Source organism: Meleagris gallopavo, chromosome 5, assembly GCF_905368555.1.
Source record: "Meleagris gallopavo chromosome 5, MGAL_WU_HG_1.1, whole genome shotgun sequence".
In the NCBI taxonomy this organism is placed as follows: domain Eukaryota; kingdom Metazoa; phylum Chordata; class Aves; order Galliformes; family Phasianidae; genus Meleagris; species Meleagris gallopavo.
This window is the reverse complement of record NC_139408.1, coordinates 44,259,515-44,285,630: the sequence shown is the minus strand read 5'-3', so window position 1 is coordinate 44,285,630 and position 26,116 is coordinate 44,259,515. Positions and strand designations below refer to the sequence as shown.

The window sequence follows — 26,116 nt, the reverse complement described above, 5'->3', positions numbered from 1 at the left end:
TCAGCCACGCAGTCCAGAGCATTTGACAGAAATGCAGTGAAGACTACAGCCTAGATAATCTACATGCCAATCTTACAAAATAAATAACAAACTGGAATGTCTGTCTAGTTTCAGGCAAAATGTGAACTGCAGTTTCTAGAGCTATACTCAAACATGAGATTCTAAAGAAAAAAAGTGGGCATATCCCAATGGCAAAACATAGGCCTGAGCGTTGTAACCTCAGATGCCAACATCTTATGGTGAAGCTGTCAGTTCTGAAGACAGAGATATTCTGTCCTTGTGTACAAGATGATGCTCTATGTGCTTTTAACAGTAATATAGTTTTAAAGGCATACATGTAGGTCATATAAATATCAAAAAATGAAGAATAAAAGAATGAATGTTGTAAGATGATAGAAATTAACAGTACTCTGAGGAACCCGCTGGGGGTTATCACATGCACCAGAATTGCTGTGAGAGAGCCTGTATTTTTCCTGGAAAAGTTATCAAAAGCTTTTTGTTTGCTTGTTTGCTTTACTTTTAGCTGGGGGGAAAAAAAGAAACAAAAGGTAAGCATTCTTCCAAGGAGAAAGAAAAGACTATAACTAAGCAAGTGAACATCAAACTTGGTCTTCCTAAAGGTAATATACCTGAAGTAGTTTTGTCTTAGAGCTGATGTAGTTATTAGGGCGTTGGTTTAATCTGTTTGGGTTTTGTTACATACCTGCTGGTTCCTACTATTCCTTATTTCATGGGATGATTAATATGTTTATAGAGTAATTCAGTCAGAGCCCACATTTTGTGTTGCTACGCTGCAGAATGGAGCCAGAGGTGCCTGAGTTTTCCATTGATTACTTTTTTATTTAAAGTAAATGTGCTGTTAGAAACAAGCGTCAGAGCAACCAAAGACCAGCAGATATACAAGAAGTTAGATAAGGCAAAACAGCAACTTTAGATTATGAGGTCTGATGGAGTTCTCAGAGAATATTTGCAGCAAACATTAAAATGGCACCACACTTAATGTTTCTGGAGAGCAGTGATAGCAGCAGCAGTACTGCATCATACAGTGCTGTCAGCCCTAGAGAATGCCTACTTCAGACAGATGACGTCCCCTCAGAGGGGAGAAGGAAGGGATGCTGCACTGGCTCTTTTTTCTATGGGTAACTCACATAGGTGGTAACTTTACTGTATAGAGAAACTGTACCCACAGAGATGGGAGTGCATCAGTACATCATCTCCTTCCTAATGACAGCAGTATAACCTGCAGATCAGTACAACATGATGGACATCTCAGAGACTATATGACTGGTGCTAGAACATGTTTTTAAAGTTACATATTAAGTTAATTTTCACTGTTAATTACAGCTTGTGTTGTATTTGGCTAGGGAAGGAAAATATGCAGGGAAGTATGTTTCTGAGCTTCTAGTCTGAGCCATCTGGAACAGGTTATTATGTTATTCATGTTATGAGACAGCATTTATTTCAGACACTGGGTGAAGCTGACCTCCGCAGATAGCATGACATAATCCATCTTTGAAAAGGAGAGGGAAGACTCCCCAAACACCAAGAGTGTTCAGTTGGAATTCTGTACCAAGAGGTGGAAGAAACAAGCCTGAAACAAGCCTACTTTTCATGCAGAATTAGGAATTGAGACCAAATTTCCCACATGCTCAGTGTTATTCAGGTGGCATTAGGGGGAGATGCCTGTATTTCAGATTGCTGCCTGTCACGTTATATTGATACATGACAATATTAGAAACTTTCTTATTTAGTTATCTCTGGGAATGCTTTAATCAACCTCCAAAGTCAGACTGATCCCAGCCTGTGGATCTCATTGATGCTTGGCTGATGTCTAAATGCAATTGTTTCTGCAAATGCCCAGCAGTCATGCTTTAAGTGTTTTACCAGTTTTTCTGGTAGGAAATTTGGTCCCAGAAGATTTTGTAAAGAAACGAATGTTTTAATCATCTAACGTTTGGACATAGGCCCTTAAAGTGTCAGTTATTGGCAAAGTCCTGAATTCAGGTCTGCAGGACGGTAAAAGATGTCTATGACTTGTTATTTTCAGTATGTTTGAGCTTGCACACCTATCACCACACATCTGTATAATTTGACTGCTCTCACAGTTTGACAATGTCCTTGGGAATGTTCAGAGAGGGTGAACTTCTAAAAAAATTTACAAGAACTAAGAAACATTTTTGGCTGATATAGTTCTAGAGAAGTAAATGTAATAGCAGAATTTGAAAAGGAGATGAAATGTAGTAAAGGTAGAATATGACTTGTACTTGTGAAGCAGACTTTTTCGTTCAGGAATGCTGAGTGTAATTAACTCTCACTGGGTACTGTGACCTAAAAACAGCTTTTGTCTTCGCATTCAGAAGCTGTTTTGTTCTCCGGTGTTGAGGATCACTGTTACTGCAGTGTTTTGCATTACCTACAGGAGCATGGCACAACTCATACATTCCACTTTCTCATCCAAGGAGGGTAGAGTTATGTGCCCTTTATGTTCATATATTACACAATTTTCAAAATGTATGTCTTAAACATAATTAGAACTATGATTTCAACTCTAGCTATGTGCAAAGCAACTTTTCAAGACCATATTCAGTTATTTAACAGAACCCCATTCTGTACTGTGAACTGTTCTACACCTCCTCAAGAAGACAAATTCAAGGTAATCTAAACTAATCTAAACTGGATTTTAGAACATGAGGAAACAGTTGACCATTGAAGTAAGCGTGCTGCTCCACCTGAAGTCTCACCACCATCCTGCACATAAATGGTGAGGATGTCAGTAGGTGGTGTTGAAAGATACATTGAATAATACCCACTTTTACAGGGTGAACAAAAGAGTTTTTGTGTACCAAAAATGCTTTTCTTTATGCAACTCTTCTTATCAAAGAAAGATGTGAGTCTGGTGTGGCTACAACTCATTATTTGTGGCAGGTAGTAGCTACCAAAAGGTACAGCAAAAAATCCACTTAGCCATAACAAATCTTTTTATTTAGGAAAAAAAATCACCACGTTATGAACTAACCCAAGATGTGGTTTGGTACTCTTTTTATACTCTGGATTTTATCCACTCCAGCTGCCTGATGGAGACAAGAAAAATCAAAACATTTGTACAGTATCCCTTCTTAAGGGAGCTGCTTAGCTTGAGTCTGGATTCAGCTCCCATTTCCAGTGCTGGAGCACCTCTCCCAGATGGCTGATGAATCAGAGCTCTTCAGTCTGAGCCAGGAACAGACTTGTGTTGCACCCATGCCGAGATTCTGGCATGCATTAATGATTCTGCCATGGAAAGCAAGAAAACTTCCATGGATGAACAAATGAAGTATTAAGAAGTATATGAAACAAGTTCATGCACAAGTATGGATCATCAGAGCATCTGCTTTGCTGTAGAGATGTTTCTAATAGCTTCAGTGGATCTTCATGCACTTAGAATATAACAAGCATGGTGACTTGTAGGCTTGCTAGCTTTCCAGATCATTGAGCAACTCTGGTCTATGACGGAATGGCAACACTTCTGACCACAAATTTTTGCACAAATGAAAACTCACCCAGTTTTTGGTGGTTTTCTGATCCATGAAAAAACATGACCAACTTTGCCAGAATTCTTGTGTGCTTATTTTTCTTAAGCCCTAGAGAAATTTATTTAAAATAAATTAATTGGTTCTTGTTGGTCTGCAAATATATTGACACCCTACGGGAGAGTCTACATGTCCATGTAATGCGAGTGACGTAAGCGAGTCACTGAGAGACAAGCTGTCAAAAGCAGCACTGAGCTTCTGGTGCTGTAATTTTTTTTGTTGTTGTTGTTGTTGTTAATAATTTGGACAATCACAACCAGCTGGTGAGATATGGAGCTCTTGTCCTATTAGCACCAATGTGACTTCTGAGTGCTCAGCAGCCCTGAAGCAGCTGAATCTTTGTTTCTTAAGCTGTGTATCCACACTTTGAGGCCAGTTTTAGAAAAATCTGTTCTAACCGTTTCTCCATAATAATGGAGAGATGTGACAGAGATTTGTTCTTGTCAGACTTTTTAGTTCCTTGGGAATGGAAGATTTTCCCAGATGGAAGCTCTACAGAAGTTTAAAGTATTCATTTTATGTTTATGTCTGCATTTAATTTCTGTGTTCGTCTTTGGGTCTAAGATAATCTTTGCAGCATCTGCTTGCTTAGCTCTCACATCTCATAAGTGTTCTGCTTGACCTACTGAAGTTGTGCCTGAGGTAAAGTTGCAAAATACCTGAAAAGGGACTGTATTTCCTTCCTCTTCAGTCATAACTAGAGATCTGCAAGATATGTCTTTCCTGAGAAATTTCATTTCAAAACTTCTCCCTTAAGCACGGGCTCAGTCTAAAAAGAACCAGTGTTTGTAGACAAACCATTTGCTTTCCTTTGAACGTTTAATTTGTTTATTCCTGTTTTCAAATAATCCCTAAGCAATATAGTTCCTGTAGCTGTGATTGTCATGAATTCAAGTTATTCACCTCCCAGAGGGTCAGAACTTTCATCGCTATGCCGTTGGCACGAAGCAGTGGGTGTTGCATATTCATCGTCCGAGACACCGGCTAGAGGGCCTCAAAAAGTCTGACTTTTTTGTTCTCAGAACAAGGAAAACAATCCCTTCCCTTCTCCAGTCCCCTGATAAGAGTTTCTGTCCAATAACGGTGCTCTCTGCTCTGAGGCACATTTAACTGAGAAGTTTGCAGCGGGAGAGGCTTTCCTTCAAGCTGTTAGTGTTTTATCCTGGCAGGCTCCTCGAGATTGTTGTGAGGAGTCTAGCCAGTTGGTGAGCTTTGTAATCTAAACCAGCTGTCCCAGGCTGAGGCCCCCATTTGCATTGTTTAACATACTTAGAAAATGAAGTGTTCATTTTTAACATTCCTCCTCCAATTGGTTTAATGCTGAATTACAGAAGAGAACTAAGCAAAACCAGGTGCTTTCTCTGTATTCTCTCCAGTGTCTGAGGAGGTACAGACTGCTCCCGATCTTCTCCGTTATTTGCTCTTTCATTCTTTGGACTATAAATGACTGAGGAACTGAAGTACTAGCAGAGGGTAATGTTTGGAAACACTTTCTAGTTACTCATCAGCACAAGCTCTGTTTTTTTCCACCTTTCCCCAACGGTTTTGGACATGCAAGGATTAAAAAGGTAAGTGCTATGCATGAAACTTCTATACTTACTGAAGGGAAACCTACGTGTGGAAAATATCTGTGGCAAGGATTCGGTACGCCAATCCACTTGCTAAAGCCATTTGCACGGAGACGGGATCTCAATGGTCAGAGGTGGGGAAAGACGATCTGTCTGTTATTAAAGCTGCACTTTCTCTGACTATTTTCTTCTTGATGTGTGCTTATATTCTGCACTTTAAGAATCCCAGCATCTGTAGGAGCGCTGAATCGCAACAGCCAAATGGGTCCCCTGGCTGCAGTGATTAATTTGAAGCTAATTAGTTACCACTGCAGAAGTTAATTAGTACTTTAAAATACTCTGCCTGCCAGACAAGCTACTGTGACCAGTTGAATGTAGCACAAATAGGGTGTGCTGCATGTCTGTTAATAACTCTTGAGGGGACATGAGAGCTCAGTAACGGGCAAATTGTGATGGTGGCTGCAGACAGAACACATATGAGGCAATAAGGTCACTCTCCACCCCAGGAGGGAAGTATGTATTATCCTGTAACAATGGAAAGACTGGCTAGAAAAATATGGATTTTGTCTGACTGATTTTACAGTGGGTTTTGTTACTTTGCCCTGCTCCGCAATAATGCGAGGTGCAGCCCCAGGTATGTGAGGCAGCTAGGTGTGTTAGTGCTCGGCTACAACCTGCTGTACTTCCTTCTAGTGTTGCTCTTGCCATGTGCAAAGTGAGGGCGCAGTCTTTGTATTGCTACTTTAAAATGACCTCAAAAAGGTTTAAGGAATCAAAAATGAAGTGCAAGTGTAGATGGATAATGTTGTACTTTGACTGCTTTGTGTCAAGGAAAAGTCTGTGTAGAATTTGCTTTTCCTCGTCACTCAGAAGCTGCCAACAGACACAGCGTTATCTCCGCAGCACTACGAACAACCATTTTAGAGTTTGTGTTTACTTTTCAGAGCTTGTGTCTGTCTCCACACTCAAAGCAAATGTCTTCAAATGTGTCAGTCTCTGTGCATGCTTTTGCCTGAGGCTCTTGTTCTGCAGCTCACTTTGCACTGGAAATTGGAGACTCTAAAAGATAAAGTTGGCAGCTCACTGAAGTAGCAGAACTAAGACTACCTGAAGTATCTTGTGATTTCTGTGCTGGTTTGTGGGAAACATATACAATTGCCATTCAGAACTAGAATCCAAGCTAAGCAAGATTTAGGTTTAACTGTATTGATAAGAAACTTTATATAAGGAAGACTGAAACCCACAGTACATAGGGAAAAATCAATTCTTGCTGTCCTTTCCTGGTTTTCTGTCAGTGAATAAATACATCGGGGTGCAGGTTAGCTGATGGGAGAACTTCCATGCTCCAGGTGAAGAGTCCTGTGTATAGCCACAGAGCTGTTAGTGAGGGACCCTCTTCTGTCAGTTGCAGCAGAGACCCAGCAAGCCCCAGTAGGTGCCAAGGTGATACAACAGGAGATCTTCACTAAGAATAGCAGCTTCTGGTATCTGATGACCTGGCACAGTGTATGTACTTGCAGAGCAACATATAATTGAAGACTGGGGAGAAGGACAGAATCTGACCCTAAGAAAATAGATTAATCTCAAATATAGTCTCCTGGGGATGAAGTGTGGTTTAGCGGTTAGTGCAACTGGCTTGGATTCAGGACCTCCTGCATGTCATCTGCAGCCTTGCCAATGAGTTGCACGATGAGCTTAGGCATGTCCTGTGCTCTGGCTTACCCATCTGTAAAATGCAAATAATGTGCATGAAAAACTTTGATATTGTCAAAAGAAAGGTGCCAGAGAGTGGGCAACAATGCTCTATTGAATATTATGCCCTTCCTAATCAAACAGCTTCTCCATGGAAATGTTATAGAAAACAGATCAGTTAGTTGACATGTACAGTCTGATTTTAGTCACAATTCTATAAAAAAGTAGTAAAATTACTGAGATCTGAATGTGGCTCACAATCGTATCAGTCCCTCTCCAGAGGCCAAATTCATATTAGCAAAAAACTCTGGAATGCACTGAAGTGTCACTAGAGATTAGTTTGTCTGTGTGTAATTAATTCTGTATAATGAGCCTGGTTATCAGAAGGTTTTCAGCCTATTTTCTGTGCACATTACAGGATACTGACTGCTTTCACACTGATCATCTGCATTTCGAGTCCTGGAAAAGCACAGGTGAGAGGTGTACAGAGGGATCTGTGTACTGTTATATACTGAAGCACTATATGGCATGAGATTTAACTGGCTTGCAGGTGAATAAAAAGCTCTGTGGTCTCGGGTTTAAGTGAAAAGGAAGCTGTGTGGTCTAAGGGTTTAGAGGGGAGGACTGGGAGCCAACAGGATTCTGGAGTTGAACATGGACTGAGTTTATTGATTCATCCTTGCCAGCTCAGCAAAATATCTCTGCAGAAACCTGGACCTCACTAAAAACCTGATTCTGCTTCTGAACTGAACACTTCAGAAAAACAAAATTAAAGCTATCCCAAGAGAGCAAGGATAGCTCAGTTCTGTGGTGGGGAACACCCATGTTTGGAAAACTTATTCGTGTAAACAGGCATGTTCTGTGCATAGCAGTCTGGCAGACTCTTGTCTTAAGACTTTATTTTTGGACTATGAGCCTGAATGACTGCATCCTAGGTCTTCACTTTAATTTCTGCCCAAAGCCATTTTTGTTCAAGAGGCAGGATTTTTGAGGGTGAGTGAAAGTAGAGCAGTCCAGTTCTTGAAATAGCAGAAACATTAGTTCCCTATAGTTCTTTGTGTTCTTGGGCTCCAAGTGGATTTTAAATTAGGAAGAACAGTTCCCAAAGGTATGTTAAGTTTGGATTCCTAGTTGATAATCCAGATATATTCAATGTCCAGAGCTGCGTTTCTAAATATTCTTGCCAAAAGTCTTTGAAATGTAATTGTGAGTTTTCTTCTGTTACACAAAACATTTCCTGCACATGGCATCTTTACTGATATTGCTGTGGGGAAAAAAAAAAAAAAAAGAAGAATCTTGAGAAGACTCCATCCCTGTGCCTTCTGGTTACATCAGTGCTTCCTGTTCTCTGGTTGCCTCCTGCTCACCTTCCTTAGCATAGCCTCTTTTACTGGAAGGATCCATTTGTGTTAACTTTGCGGCCCACTGCTGAATTACTGGAGGCCCAGTAAAAACAAAGGAGAGCAGGGAATGTTTTCAATGGGTTTTGACAAAAGTTGCCATTACTGTCACTGTTTTAGAAATGCTGAGGGACAACGATTAGGTGCTACAAGTTCCAGCTCTGATGACATCCAGTAGCACAGGATAAGAAGGAGGAAGGTTTCCAATAACCTTGCATGCATAGAACATGTGTTGTGTAAAGAATTATTCTCAGAAGATTTAAAGGTTTGGTGTAAACTAAAAGCCTTACTTTTTTTTTTTAAGTTTGTTATGTTTTATCTATGGCTTCTGTACAGATCAGGTGGCTAACTTGAGAAGTAAGTACTGAATTGTCCACATGTGGCGTTCTAGAGTGCGTTAGGGAAGGTAGCTAGTGCCATTAAACTGAGCTCCTTTGTTCTAGCAAAAACAAGACTCCAAAAGTGAAGAACAGCATGGAGTGAGTAGCACATCAGGTGTTGGTTATCCTAGCAGAGTAACAACCTAAACAGTCGCCACTTGTGGGAATTACCTTCTGAGTTAAGGGGCTGTCACACGTGTTGGAGGACTCAGGTTTATGCCTTTGTTTTGGTGTACAGAACTTTGTGATGTAGTGCTGAACACTGTACTAAGCATAATAATCCAGATGAGCATTTGACTCTGAAACCCTCTCATTGCACAATCACTGAGTGTCTTCTTTTTTTTTTTTCTCATTTTAGCAACAATGCACTAATGGGTTTGACCTGGACCGTGCCTCTGGGCAGTGCTTAGGTAGGTCTTAAATTAAATAAATGAATTTAAATTGAGGTTCAGAAATGCTAGCTTTATCAAATTAAAATTGTTCTGCTTTTGGTGTGTTTTAGCTGAAAAGTGTGTGGGTGTGTGTTTGTTTACATAGCCCAAGTATATGTCTAATTTAAACAACTGAGATACTAATTGGCTCAGGGCTTCTCAAATACCTGTAATGAACTCAGATAAGTTGGGGAGCTGAGTCCAGTCCCCAAATGGCAAGGGTTGTACGCATCCTTTTCTTTCTTCTCTAAACTCTGTACTGACTAATTTTGTTGGCAGCATCCATCTGGAGGCCACAGATGAAATCTACCACTGCTCCATGTTGAAACTTTAGGTCAGTCATTGAGGCAGTTGTAGGGAAACACTCACTTAGCCCTATAGCATATTTTCATCAATGAACGTGAATGGAAGCTTCCAGTCTACAGGGCAGCATTTTCTTCATGAAAACAATTAGAACGAATAACAGCAACAGGCAGTTGCTCTGTCACAGCAGCCTGATGCATCTGTGCTCCAAGAACCAAAAAAAAAAAAAAAAAGGTTTGGTTTGGGTAAACCAACTGTAAATTTCTAAATTTGATTCAACAATAATCTTAATTGGAACAGGGAAGAGGCCTAACTCACGTCTCCAGATCGAACATCCTTAACTTTTTCTATGGGAGGGAGCCCAGGAGTTCCAAATCAGGATTCAAGTTTCACAGCTGGGCAAACCAACCACCAGTGTTTGAAATTCTGATCTGCATGTTGTGGTTTGGAGAGACCTACGAGCAGGAACAGGCAGTAGCATGCTGCAGCCATGTGTAAATCAGTGTTTAAGCCAAACATTTGTAAGATAACAAAGCAGGCTTTCCTCTCCTCCTCTTCCCTTTAATATTGAATTAAAACAATTGGAACAAAGGATATGTTGATTATATGGGATGTTTCCAGTTTTAGTATGATATAACTTCAAAGCAAGACTCCACGAGGAAAGATTAGCTCTTCTGTTCAGAGAATCAAATTTTTAGCAAAGTCTTGAGAAAAATATGCTAACGATTTTTTTGATAGGTCACAGTAAGAAGCAATCACTCATTTAACATTTACAATTTTCCTTCCAGATATCGATGAATGTCGGACTATTCCTGAGGCCTGTAGAGGAGACATGGTGTGTGTCAACCAGAATGGTGGCTATTTATGTGTACCACGGACAAACCCAGTGTATCGATCACCATATCTGAATCCTTATTCAAATATTTATCCACCACCCCAAGCACCAGGCCCTGTTCCTAACTACCCTACTGTTACAAGACCTCTGATTTGTCGATTTGGTTACCAGTTGGATGAAAACAATCAGTGTGCTGGTGAGTAGTAGTAATCTTTATTTTGTATATTTATTTACATTATAGCTTGTCTATATGCAGAAACAATTGTCCTGTAATTGTCTCTTAGTTATTCTTGTAGCACTTGAGTCTGATATACTGAAATTCAGCTGCGTTATTTTAGAGGATGGAGGCTGTATCTTTCATATAGTCATTATACAAGCAATGTTTTAGTCTGATTATTTGATCGAGTAACCCACTTTCATGAGATAATTAAACATTATGTGATGTAAAAAGCATCTAATGGCAGGTGATTTGTCAGTGCATTGAAAGCACACTTTTTATGCTTATGAGTCTGTCTTTGAGAGAGAATGTAGTTTGCATTTGAGACATTAGACTGTGACTGATGAAACTTTGATAAAGTTCTTGGTCATGTGTGACCTTGTCCACATTTCTGGACTAGGTCTTCCACTGTAGATGGTATAAATAAGTTGTTTCCTCCCATGCTTTGCATTCTTCACTTAGACTGTGAGCCCTCTGAAGCACGTATTTTCTGTTGGTGACTGGTACAGAATTGCTGCCCCAGAAGAGCTTTAATATTGGGAATATCAAGGTCTTAAAAAAATTAATCAAAAACTGTGAAAATTTTCTTGTGTCAGTAGTTTTTCTTGTTTTGCATCTTTTATCTAGATTCTGATTTTACTTACTCCATTTTATCCCAGATTCAACATATCTAAGTTATACTTGTCAAATTAAGAAATTTTAATATATCCCTTTGATTTCTTTGCTTCTTATGATGATATATTATGCAGGAATGGGCAGAAAAATTTCAGGACTAAATGAAAGGAAATTCCACTAGCCAAAATATTTGATGACAAACTTGGCTGCAAGAGATAAGGATCGAACCAATCTCTGGTGACTGCTCAGGGTTAATGCTGGAGATGTAGTTCACTGCTTACTTCTGTGTCTCAGTAGTCCTAATGATAAGGCGTGTTTTCTTATTTGTGTATGTAGTAAACTTCTTGTAGCTAATTTGTAACAACAGATAAAACTGACTTGTCTTTTGGGAAGACTCTCCCCTATTTTCTGGAATTTCTGTCAGGACTTGTTTTCAGATGGTGTTCCTCATTTGCTTCCCTTTTGAGGCGACCATGGTGCACAATGGGAGATGCTGGACCGTAGACTCAAATTCAGATTCTTTTAGGCTTATTTTTCTATACTCTGAAAAAGTTTTATTTCATTTTCTTGCATAGAGTTTTAAAATCCTGAGATAACTGGTGTGTTTGCAGTAAAAATAAGCATACATACTATCTAGTCCTTTAAAAATTGCAGCTAGTACTTCTGATCTTAGCGAAGCGATCATCCTAAGTTATTTTGTCTATTGATTTGTAGGCTTCCAAGAGTGTTTTCATTTTGGTAACTTTGATGTAGATGAGTCAGGAAATGGGACAGTTAATAGAAAAGAAGTGCTGAAATCAAAGGGGAAATGAAACCTCTGTATTTCACTCTGGCTGGCTTGCTGCACATAAAGCCACACAAATCAAAACAGGTGGATTTTGGAAACTTTTATAATGCAACTTCCTGCCCATAAAGGTCATGTGTGTTCCTGTTCATACTAGCAGAAATATGAGGGCTAATTCCTTCTTCAGTCTGGTCCATTCACTTCTGTCGCTTTAACTTTCAAATATGGCAATTTAATTGTGAGAAAAAGTTTAAGGAATAGAGACATTAGTAAGTATAGACTGGAAAAGACAGACTATCATTTGAGTATCACATTTAGCTGAAAGAAATTTTTGAAAGTCTTCACGAGGTTTGAATTTGGGCTGATACATAGATCATATTTGTGTTCGAGGAAGGAAAATGAAACTTAGAGAAAACGAGACCTGTCAGATTGAATGTGCCTCTGCTGAGCTGTGTTTTCATTTTTCATTTAGAGAAATCCTGTGGAGACATTCATTGTCTTAATGCAGTATTTACTTTTGTACCCATGTGCCACGGAATGGAAAGCATAGGCACCAGGAGAAAGGTATGAAGTACTGCATGTCTCAGTGCAGAGGTGGTAGAAAGGTCTCCTCCCCTCTTAGCAGGATTTTGGTGCAGTCAGTGAGGTTGATGTACAAGCCATGGAGATGAGGCATTAGGGCACTTTGAGGGGGTCTCCAGCCAGCACTGAAATTTTACCCAAGTCATTTGAGGAAGTCTTAATCATTGAGTCAAGGCTGCATCTCATAATAAGCAAATTATAAGTGCTGCCTATGCTACTGGTATTTTGGTTGCTCAGTACTTCCCTGCTTGTCAGCATTCAGTATGCTGTTAGAGTATGAAGCACTTCAGGGGTTAATTTTGTGTTGGAAAGATTGAACAGAGTAAACTGGAAGATATTCTACCCAGTAGCTGAACCACTATATAACTTACAGGTTTGTTATGCTGGTGTTCTGGCATCTTCTTCCAGGACCTTCTTTCCAAATAAAAAATTAGTCACAGGTATTTCCATTAAAGATGATGAGACTTTTTGCTTGTTGGCTTTAGGGGAAGCAGAACTATTCTAATGCCAATGTTTCTGAGAAATATCCAGTTTTTAACGGAGTACACATTTTCCTCTGGTCAGATATGGGGTTACAGGTCTGGGCCACATTTTCTATTGCTAGGCCAACAGAAATCTTTACTTTCCCTTTGAATTCCAGTCAAAACAGTTTATTAAACACAGGAACCTTCCTTGGGAGATTTGCAGCCTCAGCTTTGAAACACTGAACTTGTTCAGGGGGCTTCCAAAGTGAAACAGGATAAAAATCTAATCTAAAAGCAGTGTAAGATTTACCAAGGTCTTTTTTTTCTTATTTCTTTTTTTGTGACAAGGTCACTCTGTCCTCGCCTGGCACCTGGCCTGCCTGCCAAGGCCCCACGTCCCTGGCTCTTTGAAGAATGTGCACCACAGGTGGTTCAAATAACATTCCCCCTCATGGGGGCTGATATATTCCAACATAGCAAAAAAGAAATACAAACATTTTTTCTCCCTTTCCATCTCTTTTGGCCTCATCCTTTTTGAGCTGCATGGTCACAGACAGGGTCTGGGTATCCACGTTTCTTTGCCATCCTGTTTGCTGCTCTTACCAAGCACCTTTTTCACTTACCTGGCACAAGTGCTTCTCAGTGACACCTGTCGGTCCTGCTTTGCCCCCCCATTCTCCTCTGCATGGTGCAGAATCAGCTGTAGCCATTTGTGGCAAATGGCAGAGAAATACTTTGACAATAATTTGTTTTAAATCTTCTATAAGCTTGTTACTTTTATTCCTGTTGCTGAAGGCCTTATGCCTTGTATGTATAAGTGTACTGTGTTTTCAACTGCATGACGTACGTGTAAATTTATTCCAAAGGAGATCAGGAATGATTTACAGCCATAAGTAATGCTGGAATAAAAGACCAGATACAGGAAAAAGCAATGAACATCTAATGCAAGAGCACTGCTTGAACTATTTATCTTCTAATGCTACTTTTCTATAAATACTGAACGTTTAGTCTTTAAAATGATTTTTTGTTCGTGGCACTTGATCTCCTAACTGTTGGCAAGATTACACTGGAGTGAGTGCTCATGTTTGTGCATTATGCATTGGTAAACCCAGAGTTCTTTCCAATTTTCTTTTACTCCACCTCACTGTTTTTCTGATTTACAATAATCTTTAAAACATGCCTCAAACACAGATCCTTCTGATCACTGTGGAAAGAATCGTAATGGTTGGACTCTGAGTTTTGCTTTTACTCCCATTGATAACATCGACAATATGAGCAGATCTTGTAGGTGGGAAGGTATCTTAAGATGATTGAATCCAGGAATTAGAGCAAGCAGACTGCAAAAATGTGGAAGTACATGTTCAGGAAGATATAAGTGTAAGGCAAGATGAGTATGACCTAGAGATGGAATGAAGAGAAGACAGTGGAAGAGGTAATTAAAAAAGTAAAAAGGGGGGGAAAAAAGATATCATCTTCATTTTTGAAACAAACACTAAAAAGAAGCAGGGGAAAAAAAAAAAAAAACCAACCCAAACAACAGGGACATTGAAAGATCATCCAATCATAAGTGAGAATTGTTCTTCAAGGCCTCTCTGTGCAGTAGTCATTGCTTCACCTTTCCTCATTTCTCAGAATGCCAGAATCTCCTACATTCCCGCCTACAGATCCCTGGTCCTACATTCATGGAATGAAACTACTTCCTTCAAAAAATTACCTTTGCACAGATGGATTTTACATCATTATCATTTATATTATTGCAAGCATACCTAAAACCCACATCCAAGCCTGCAATCATACTGACCTGACCATTACACAACCTCATTACGAACAGCCTATGCCTAGATGTGTTTTCAAGCGAAATCACGGAACCAGATGTGTGTGTCTTGGGGAGAGGAGGGAAATGAAGATACAGAAAAGTGAAATGAGGTGCCCAGGTCTTGCAGCAGGACCACAACTGTGCTGAGACTAGAGCCCAGAATTCTTTATCCAATGCCTTAGCCATTAAGCCAGGCTGTCTCCTAATAGTAACATATCTACAGTGACCTCTTTGGTGTTAGAAACAGGAGGAAAAGGAGGGAAATGCAGCAAGAAGATGGTGCCCTGGAAGGAGTTGTGTAAAGGAAATTCAAATGGAATCAACTCTTGCTATTATCTTCTTTAACGCTAATTAGTCCAGCTAATTAGCCTTGCTATTTCAGAGGCCAGGTCCTGATGGTAGTGCATTATGCCTGTTGGGCAGCACTGCCATCATGTCCAAATTAACTAGAAACAGAAAGATTGCATGAGAATAGATTCTGCAAGAGGTTCATGGCAGCCTCCTGAAAAGTTACGTAATTGATTACATTTCCTGATTAAATTAAGGACCATGGTGTTTAGCCTTTATTCCTAAGATGTTTTTTTTCAAGAGCTATTGTATGGAGGAATACAAATAAGAACCTCATACTACCACTGCAATAGAAAAGTTGCCTCTAAAAATCACAAGAAGCTGTAGTTGATGGCTAAGACTTGGGCTGGAGGATTTGGTTCTTGACAAACGTGCTGTATATGTTGGGGCTGGATTATTCTGTTTAAACTGAAATAATGTTTTTTCAGGGTTGTGAATAATTTCACAATGGATGATAGCTGCTGAAGTAGATTCCTGACAACTACCTTTAAAAAACAAACAAATGGAAACAGGCAAAAAAAGGCCTTGTTTAATAATCCCACAATAATGAAGCTCAAAGTGAGGCATGTGGAACTTCCTTCTCTAGTGTGTTAGACTGGATGACTATCACTGGGCACTTCTGTTTGTGTTATGCATAGATCAGAGTAGAGGCACCAGAGTTTTTCACTACCTCCCATTTACTTCAAGGATATCTGTGCTGCAAAAGCTTGCAGTGGCAATTTGACTCTGCTGTTTTTCAGCCACCGTATACTTATACTGTGCTCATTTCATGTTCTAACAAAACTCAAGATGGCTGTCCCTTGATTATCTCACATAATGATGAGACAAGACAGGTAAAGATGTTGAAAATACAAGCTATGTGCTTTAACACAGGGGACCATATGCCAGGGGACTAATCGGAAAAGAATCGTTAACACCGAACAGTACAGATATGCTTCTAGTGGATAAATCTGCAATGTGCAGTTCCAGACAAACACAGTTATTCTTCTGGGTCCAGTCTCAGTACTTCCGGTACGATGGTCTGATTGATTCATAAGCCCAACAGTCTTTCTGAAGGTAACTGTGTGTTGCCCATAGAATCATGTAATCTTTTGAGTTGGAAGGATCCCTTAAAGGCTATCTAGTTCTCCCTGCAGTGAACAGTCACCTACAGCTCTATCAGGTTGCTCAGAGTCCCATCCAGCCTGACCTCGAGTATCTCCATGGTTGGGGCTGCCATAAAATATTAATGGATGGAAAGGTACATCTGAAACCGCTGAGAGCTCCTTCCTCCCTTAAGAAACCATTGAACCAGTGTAGAGGATGGGCTAGGGCTGAGGAAAGGCAAGAGTCAGCTAGCTCCTTCTTAGGAGGGTCACTCCTACATAAACTTGCACCGATAAGCATATCCTACCCAGCAGAATTTAAAAGCGTGCAAATAAAGAATAAGCGTGCAAATGCTGCTTTTCACTGCAGTGTGACCATTTGTGGTGGAAGGGTTCACTTGATAGAGAAGGTTGCTGTATGTGTCAATAGGATAAACTGAGCTGTCTGTGGCTTGGATTATTTCCTTCATTCCTGGCTAAGTACAGTGTGGAAAGAGTATGGTCTGGTGGTTAAAGCACAGGCAAATGGTTCATTTATTTGTAAAGCTTCTAGTACTTACATAGAGTTGAGTAAAATTGAACCAAGAAATATATAAGCCAAGAAAGCTGGTATGTTATTAAGAAAACTGGCATTTCTTTGTATTAGAGTGAAAAATAGGATGTTCCTGGGTATGGCAACCTAATAATAGGTGTAAGTCCATCACTCTGCATTTCAGTGCCTTTTAGGCATCACTGATGGGCTGCATTACTGTGCAGTGCTGTGGAGAAGGGAAAATAAAATAAACATGTCTACATTATAGCCACAACTGAACTTGACTGAACCGTAATCATACTGGTTAAATTGCTTGATAGTCAGCAGCCCAAGGTCAGGAAGCTTGGCATCTCTGTAGACTGTGTCTGCTCTATTTCATGATGTGTTCCGGCTTTCTCTTTTCCTTGGAGTTGCATGATATCTTTGGTGACAAGGCAGCAAGAATACAGGAATCTCATCTCACTTGCACTGAGGACTGCAGAGGGAAAGAGAGTCCAAGAGATTTAACTTATTCACTGGGATGCGGCTAGATTAATGGCTTTGCTTAAGCTCGGTCTCTGAACTGGGGGGTTATTGGTCAACTGGGCTTTGAGCCAGATAATACACAGACTTCAGCTGTCAGCAAGAGCTCGTTGGCAGGATGTTGCATGTGATTCATTTCAGAGGAGCAGTACTTGTGCCCAGCCTGCCATGTCCTCAGGCATGTGCTGGCCAGCACAGGGCTCCAACCCCACATGGTTCCTTAGACTCAATACTGAAAGAGGGTTGATACGTGGGTTCTTGTGGCTGCTTTGCCATTATTATGTCTTAACTTCCAGGGATTCCAGCAGTGCCAGATCAGTTACAGCCACAATGTACCGATTAGCTCTGTCTGCTTTGGAGCAAATTGAGAGCTTTCCTTTGTGGGATAGCTGTCATGCCAAGCTGGCCCACAATTACAGGACTTAAAAGAAAATGAGTCACCTAACAGTGCTGGAAGATCGACAGACTTCACAAGTACCCTTCCTCAGTCTGTTGGCTTTGTGGCTCGCACTCCTCCTGCTTTCCTGTGGTGTCTATTTTGGCTGTGGGTGATGGTCCGTGCATAGCATTCTGCTGGGAGCCTCAGGGTTGTGTGAGTGCTTCCTTCTCTACATCCCTGGGGAATGATGTGCAGCATTCAGTGCCAAGTGGTGGAATTGAGTGACTTTCCTTAACAGGAAGGCTTATTTATTTTCAGTGCTGTTAATAGCACGAGCACTCTGCTCAGGCCCATGGTAATCTCTGCATGTATTTGCAGCACCCACAGTACATAGAGATGGCAGTGTTCTCAATGACTTAAAAGTCACCATTTGTCTTGGCCTCGCACTTATATTTCTTGGGTGAGCTTTGTTTTTTTTTTCTTGGTTCCAGCCTGAAATTGGCCATGGCTGTATGTCACAATCAAGATGTTAAGCCAAAATATATAGAAAATATGAATTGGCTCCTTTACCAGTATAAATCAGCCACATGGGCAGTATGTTTTGCCAGACTATGTAGGCAGAGGTAATTTGCTGGCTTTGTTCCCTTGTCTTGTCCTGTGGATGCTGGACCCATGGCAGAGGTGCCATGCAGAAATATAAGTGCTTGCCGGACAGTGTGTGGAATTTAGCATGTTCTGACCACTTCATCTGCCAATTGACTGGTTTCCCATTTCAGTACTTCAACAAAATAAGAGGATTTCTCAAAGAAAACAAAGCTACCAGGAGATGAATGGGAGTTCATCACTGGTTCAGTTCAGGGGAGAAGTTGTAGTGCTCTGTCTCTCCATCACCCCATTGGGGATGACAAAATCCACTGAAGTCCATCTTCAGTTCTAACACCAGCAAAACCCTCTCTGCTTTTAGTTCATCTCAGCCATGAGTTATGTTTACAGGTGCCCACTGGCGTAAGGCTGTGCTGCAGTATGAGGATGAAGATTGTCCAGTTGGTAGGTTGATAGTAGAGGTCATGGGAGAGCTGAAAGGAACACTTGGGTTCTCGAGGCTTTTTTAGGGCCCTTGCTTTCACTGACCACCGTCCATAGTGGAAGTTTGACATGTAAATGTCCTTTGGTTTGTCCTGCAGCCCTTTGCCACTGGCTGCTAGTACAATCTCTCAATTTTTTGCTCAACATTGCTTTCATTTTTAACCATTAGTCTGAGGAATTCAGTATTTGAGTATCCAGCTGGAATATATATATATATATGTATATATATAAACTGCCTGAAAAAAAAAGTTAGTGAGAAAAGAGTCTTGAACATTTGAGAGTGGGATAGATATTAATGGGTAAATTTATGTTGTTTTTTTGACATATTTCCAGCTTCCAGTGTATGGAGGTGCAGAAGAAAACTCTTAGCTTTATCTAGCACTGTAAAATTCATTCGCGTGGGTAACAGCCTCCACCCATTAAATAACAGTTATTGTCACTGTGGTGAAGGAATGCAAAACTGAGATAGATAGCTTAGATGAGCAGCGTAGGGCTCTCCTTCAGAAGGAGAGATCTTGGAGCAGTGCAAGGTCAGTTTGCCAGACTGCCACTCCTTACTCCTGAAGCAGGAGCCAGGCCAGGGAGAGGAGGTGCAGTCCAAAAGCTGAAGCATGCTGCTGGTTTCCTGCTATTGCAACCCCTTTGGGGATTCCCAAACCAGGCATAGGCTGGAGCAGCCTTGGATCTGTCATTTATTTCAAAGGCAGAGCACAGCAACATATACTACACTTGCTGCCAGCAAATCACTAAGTATTGTATCTGGAGTTTAACCCAGAAGCAGATTGAAATTATTTTAACCAAAAGTAGAGCTGACTCTGTGATGGGACAGCCCATACTGATAGCTAACTGTTGGTTTCATGCAGTCTTCTCTAAAGATTGTAGCTTGCCAGCTTTAGAAAGAGGTATTCTTCCCCATGAAGAAGTTCTATTTGAAGCTGTAGTACAGAGCTGTTTTATATTATTCAGCCAGTAAGATGCTTTTTGGGGCAAAATTCTAAGTGAAGTAAGTATGTTCTGAAGCTGATGAGAATGTCTATCATCACAAGATATAAAATACCATCACACTACTCCTCTAAAATCTCAAGCTCGCCTCTACAAGCTTGGGACATAAAGCTGTTTCAGAAATGCATGAACGATTGCGAGGTCATTCCTTCTGACTCAGAGAAGACCTTGAAATGCTGAATTGAGCACTGTCTGCTGTATGTGATTAGAAATGATAAGAAATACTGCAAATAGTAAAACTCTAATTGCACAAGCAACTTGCTAGACATGGTCTGTGCTGAAGGTTGGGCCTTCTAAAACATGCCCTTTAGTAGTAAGTGGCTAATAAAGGGAAAGTATTATGATAAAGGAAAAAATACGATTTAGGTCTTTGCTGGAGCAAGTCCACATGATGGGAAACTCAGAGTAAGAGGATAAATTTGCTCCAGGAATAACCACAGACTTTAAATGTTCCAGCTGGTTGAGAACACTGACTTTTTTGTTTATTTATTTACTTCATTAAAAAAATATATATGAAAAGAACATATTTTTTCAGGCCAGGCCACTTGGAATTGAACCATTTTGGCTTGAGAAAGTTCAGTGTGAACACGCATCTTTCTGAGCTTTCATGGGATCTGTGAGAGCTGACGGGACATCCTGTGATATCTATGGTATGGTCAGCCACACGTTCAGCCCTTAGGGCTAGTTAGACATTTCTGAATTCTGGGCAAAGAGGTTGGACGAGCCTTGGAGCTTTGGGGACAAAAGCATTCAGATCTGTGTGAGTACATCCAATGAAATAGTTCATTTGGTGGGAGTCCACCTTAACAGTTTCCAGTAAATTAAGCAGAGATTCACAAAATATTGCCAAAGTGAACCACACTGATAACAAGGTTTACAACTAATCTGAGTACAAGCATTCTGACATCAAAGTTAAATATATTTATATTAAGATCAAATCAGAAGTTCTCTAGAATTTGCTGGAAACAAAAACTTGCGGAAAATGAACTTTGACTTCAGTTGATAGTAGAATTTGGGTTTTTAGAGATAAAGCTTTTGTCGTGATAAAAACAAAAAAGAATGTAGCACACCATCCTGGTTAAATTAAGATGCTTATCTGAAGCCATGAGTCTTCTCGGGATTCTGGGGTGTGTTTGCTTTGAGAAGGTAAGGCTGGCAAGAGGATATTTCTTCTTGCTATTTTGAACTGTCTAATGTGAGGTGTGGAGAAAGCCAGATTCATCTCAAAAGTGCATGTGAACATGAATGGGCAAAATTTGCAATACAGGAAATTCTCTTGATATGTCAGAGGAAGCATTATCACTGTGCAGATGGTCAATCACTGGAAGAGAGGCTCATAAAGCTTGTGGCTAAAGGCTGTATCCTTGGAGAAACTGAAAACTTAGCTGGAGAAGGCCCTGAGCAGCCTGATTGAACTGCTTCTGAATTAAGAGGAATCTTGGGCCAGATGGCATCTTTAGGTTACCCTGATAAGCCTTATGCAATTCTGTGACTTCAGTGCCTGAAGTGCAGGAGCTTGTGTCTGATATTGGATGTAGCCTTTAGTTTATCTGTGCCTGAAACTCCCTTTGAGTTTTAGCATTGATTTAGAAGAGACTTTGAGCTCTAGCACTGATCTTAAACTGCTGTAAGATCTTTGAATGGAAGATGGTAGAGTGAAGTACAAGGAATAATCAGAAGAGAAGAACTATATTCTCAGCAAAGTAAATCCTTCATTTCACTGAGTGCAAATTCAGCTAAGGCCATCCAGATCAACAGATTGGATTTGTGGCAAAATCAGTAGAGAGGAAGAATATCTGCCCATACCTTCTTCGATTTATTGACTGACAGCTAGGGGTCAGGGCTTCTGCAAGTGTGAGGTAGTTTAAGGAGATGCTTCAGCCCCACATCTTGGCCTGCCTGGTAGTCACAGCCATCCAGAACCTGTCATCATCCTGCTCAAACCTTGCAGTTCTTGGAACTAAACAAAACACAGCTCTCTGTTCCTAATGACTGGGCACATCTGCTTTGAGCTCTTTTCCTGAGATTGCATACATGTTGAAAATTTCTGTACTAGTTTATGTTTTGAAAGTAGTTGAATGAAATTAAAAACAAGGACAGGAAGAGGAAGGGAAAAAGCTCTTTCAGATGAAACATCTTTTTCTAGGGAGCCATGAACAGAGAGTAAGGAAGGCAGGAGAATTGCCAGTAGATATCCACATCACACACTAACTAGAGGAAACCAAACCTTCCATATCCACACAATTTTCACTTATCTGGGAAGAATTGCAACCCAGTTGGACGGCAGCAAATTTGGAACACTGCAAGAAAGAATTCCAAGCAAATGTGGCTCAATCATTATAAAACAGCCAAATCTGAGTTAAAGCCAGTTACTTGAGCAGGGATTATAGGCATTTTCCAATGATCACCACTACAGAAATAAATAAATAGATTACTTGCTATGTATACACTCAAAGGGAATGTTGCCCAACATGCATAGCTCTTTGCTGTTAACAGTAATGAGAACACAGCTGTCTGAGCTTGGAAGCCAGTATTTGCAAAGGATAATTCTCAAGGATTTTTATTCTCCACTGGCTTTTGTCCACTACCCAATCTTTGCTTACAAAAGAGCCCGAAAGGCCCTAACATTTATACAAGAATTACCTCGGCTTTGCGATACTTTTGAGATTGTTATAAAGCATGCTGTCACATGGACAAATTTGAAACTCGGATGAAATATGAAAAACAAATTTCTCTCCTGATAAGCTGCTCAACTTCCTTAGTGCCAATCACAACCCTTTTTTCGTAGTCAATCACGCTGTCTCCTAGAGCAACTGGCAAGGACTGCTGCTGTGGGCCAAGATGTGAAGCTTTCCCATCCCAGGTAGTTCACAGCTTCAAACTGCCTGCACTGCTCATGTCTGAGGCAGACAGCTGTGTGACTTGAGTAGCTCTGCGGAGCTTCTATAGCCAAGACAAAACCTCTCCACTATCCATGGGCATGTTCTGTTAGCACTCATGGTATGGCCAGGTTATTTTCCATGGTTTGGTCAGCTAGGTTCAGGGGGCAAAGTCTTTGATTTCTCAAGAAAGACAAATACAGTCTTTGTTGTGTGTGCTTTTAACTCAAATGGAAGAGTTAGGTGACATGAAACGATCTACAGCCATGTCACTTCCATCAGGAGTCTCCTGTGTTTCCAAGCCAAACTGCTTTGAATCCAGTCCATTCCCAAATGAGATGATGGTGATGAATGCTGAAGTTTTGTGTGAGATCAATTAGAGATCAATTTCTTATCACAATTCATGTTCCCCATAATGGAGATCCCTTGCGTTTTCAAGTCTGCAATATTTAACTTTCACAGCTGCCTGTACAGCATGCTTGAGTGATGGGTAAAGTTTTTGCCATGTTGTATATCAGAAGAAGATGCATTTTGATGGAAAAAAAAAAACAATCCTTTCAGTAAAAGTTTCTGCCTGCCCCATAGGTGGAGATTTGCATCCCTTTGTTTTCATTGTGACTTTAATTTCTGACTCCATTTGGATCCATTTCTCCTGCTATATTATAAGTAGGGCTGTTCTCTTTACTGGTTATTGTGGTATACTCACAGTCTTGGACTTCTTCGGCCTGCCAAAACATTTGGAAAAGGAGCTCTTAATGACTCAGTTAAAATGTACGTTCAAGAAGTTCACTTATTAGAGGAAATGTAAACTGACCACCAATTGGCTAAACCAGCTGGCTGGACTATTTGTGCTAGTGATTTCTCAGAGCTCCCTGGGGAGTGTAAGCAGGAATAGCAGTTCTCTTCTTTTAGTTCTCTCATGCTCTGTTCCCTAACAGAAAAGTCTTTAAAATAATTTGTTGGAGGAGAAGCCAGTAGCATTTTACAGATATGTTTAAAAGCTTTATAAATAGTCTTAAACTCCTGTACATCTAGTATATTCCTTCTCACATGGTCTTTTAGAACTATCTGAAAGAACTGCAGAAAAAATATACAATTTAGCCATAGGAAAAAATTACTTCTTCAGTGTTAATGGTTTTACTTCTGTGAAATTTTGCAAGCCTTCTCTAGAGGTTATTCTGTGAGACTATTTCAAGCAATGCAGCAAAAGGATGACTGCAAGGACCTTTTGCTTGAAGTATGCCTTCATGTCTCAGTTGGCTGTGTATTTGCTGGCTCTGACTGCACTCCTTTTTCTCTTCCATTGCAATACAAAGTGTCACTTGCATAACCTCCCAGCAGCTGGGATTATTCTCAGTAAATGCTCTCACCACCATATGAGCAGATCTCAGTGTAGCAGATGATCGTAAGAAATAGGTCATTCTGAGAAAGGGATAATACAGCAGTAACATTCTATTTGTACAGCTGAAAAAGATGTTTGCTGCCAATGAAGATGAAACCACTGATGTGAGCAGCAGCTGCTTGGTACCTCTTAGTTCAGCAGGTTCAGCATAGACACTGGAATTGGAATGCTAGCAATTCTTGACCCTGCTTCTACAGGGTCACTGTGGTTCTGCTGTACCACAGCTACTTGGAATAGCAATAAGTGCAACATGAAAATAACTGAGATTCCCAAATAACATGCACTGACCATAGATTTCATTAGTTGGGCAGAATGTTGATTGGGAAATCATGGGTACGGAGAGCACAGTTATACCCCAATCCATGGGCTTCTGATGCTTAAGCAAAGCTCTCGACTGAAAGTACTAGTTTTGCTTATTTTCAATTCCAAAATTAACACGCAGACTGTGCTTTCATGCAGAGGTTTTTGTGGGAGGAATCCATGCAACCAGCTGTGATCTTAGAAATTGCTGACAGTGAGGAGCTATGATCGTGCAAGATGATGCCTAGACTGAATCATGCACTGCACTTTTCTAAGCAAAAGAGAAGGATGCTGCCACCCTTCTGTCCCCCTTGCTATATACTTTATATCAATTGCTGTCCTACAAACTTCACTCACAAAGGCAGGACTGGAACTGTGCTCAGAGAGCAAAGTCCTTTCACAGTTAAGCCGATGTTTATTATCTTTGAGCAACGTTAAAAGTGTGCTAGCTACGGAAATGCTCCAATAGCTGGCAGGAGATCTAGAACCTGTGACACATGTTGAGCAATTTTCATCCCAGGCAGAAGTACACATTTGTGGCTTACATTAGTATCCCCTTCCAGACTGACCATCTATGTGAAAAAAGCACTTTAATCCTTCTTTAGAAGTCAAACAATAACAATAATGCATGCGGGATGCAAATAGAAAATTAATTCAACAATCTGTCCAGTCCTCAGACACTGAAATATGCAATTAAACAGGTGTTTAGGGAGTTGATCTTGGATCATGTCCAAACTCAGCAGGGTCAGTTGTCCTTGGAAAAAGCCCCTGACCCCACACAGCAGCAGTTTGAATTTGGCTCTGGTTTGCACTTTAGGAATGTGGCATTGTTATTTCTTCCCTTTTCTTATCAAATATAATTATCTTGAGAAAAAAAACTTTTGAGAAAACATGTGATTTCACCGAGTAAAAATCTACTACTGAGGAAATTATTTCTCAGTGTCCAAATAAGGAGTGGGGGAAAGTTTGGGGAAAGTTCTCTGTTCCAAGTAATTTTGGATCTGAAACCCACGTTACTGAGCTCGGATGTTTAGTCCTGGCCTGTAATTACTCTTACAAAACATAGACATCCAATCTTTGTATTATTTTAAAAAGGAGTCCTGAGGGTTATAAATGACTGAATGAGCTTCAGTGTTTCAGCAGACAGAGATTCTGGAATGAGCTCACAGATTTGAGTCTCTCTGCAAGAAATTCGTATCTCAAGAGTAATGTGAATTCCTGGGGTTGTGTTGGGGTTGGTACATTGGCAGGGCTAAAATAAAAACAGAATAAAATAAGGAAGTGTGGCCCCAGAACAACAATATTCCTGGTAGAAGGTGAAGAAAAGCTTCCATCAGAAAGTTCTCTGCAAGACCTGTGCTCTTACAATTGTTCAGCCTTACTGCATTGAACCCTTCAGTCCTAATTGCTCTCAAATAATTGTGATGGTAAAAACTTGTAAAAAATTGTTGGTCAAAAGGATGAAGCACAGTGATAACTACTACTGTGACCCACAGAAATCTGTGGCATTATTATCAGAATTCATTACTTAAGAAAGGAAGTCATGCATGCTAAATATGTTCCAAATAGAACAAAATGTAACAGTCCATCTGTGAAACAGTGCACATAGCCAAAAGCATATCGTCTTGGAAATCTTCTGTCCACATTGGCTTGCCTCTTGAATACAGTGTCCAAGCGAAGTTTCTATTCTAATCGCCAAAGTCTCCAATAATGTAGTTCTAGCTCAATGGTAAGTCCATGTCCTTTTGTGATAGTTCTCTACTAGGGGCATTAGCACCTTTCCAGCCAGCACAGAAAGGAACCATGAGTTATGGCACCATGAGCATGGACTTCACCTGTGGAGAGGTAAGTGTTCTTACTGCCCACTGCTTTCAGAACAGGTGGAGGATAAGGTCTTCCTGGCTCCTGTAGTGGGAGGTGCAAAT

At 40.5% G+C, this 26,116-nt stretch overlaps 1 protein-coding gene across 1 annotated transcript in view; it reads left to right on the top strand.

Annotated features, from left to right (window-relative positions):
* Window positions 1–4,649: 4,649 nt before the first annotated feature.
* FBLN5 (fibulin 5) overlaps window positions 4,650–26,116 on the top strand; it is a 44,433-nt gene continuing 22,966 nt past the window's right edge. Inside the window, exons 1-4 of the mRNA XM_003206665.5 lie at window positions 4,650–5,137; window positions 7,248–7,302; window positions 8,968–9,019; window positions 10,132–10,374. Coding sequence (XP_003206713.1) covers window positions 5,121–5,137; window positions 7,248–7,302; window positions 8,968–9,019; window positions 10,132–10,374 — 367 coding nt within the window. The 5' untranslated portion in view covers window positions 4,650–5,120. The remainder of the gene's footprint in view (window positions 5,138–7,247; window positions 7,303–8,967; window positions 9,020–10,131; window positions 10,375–26,116) is intronic.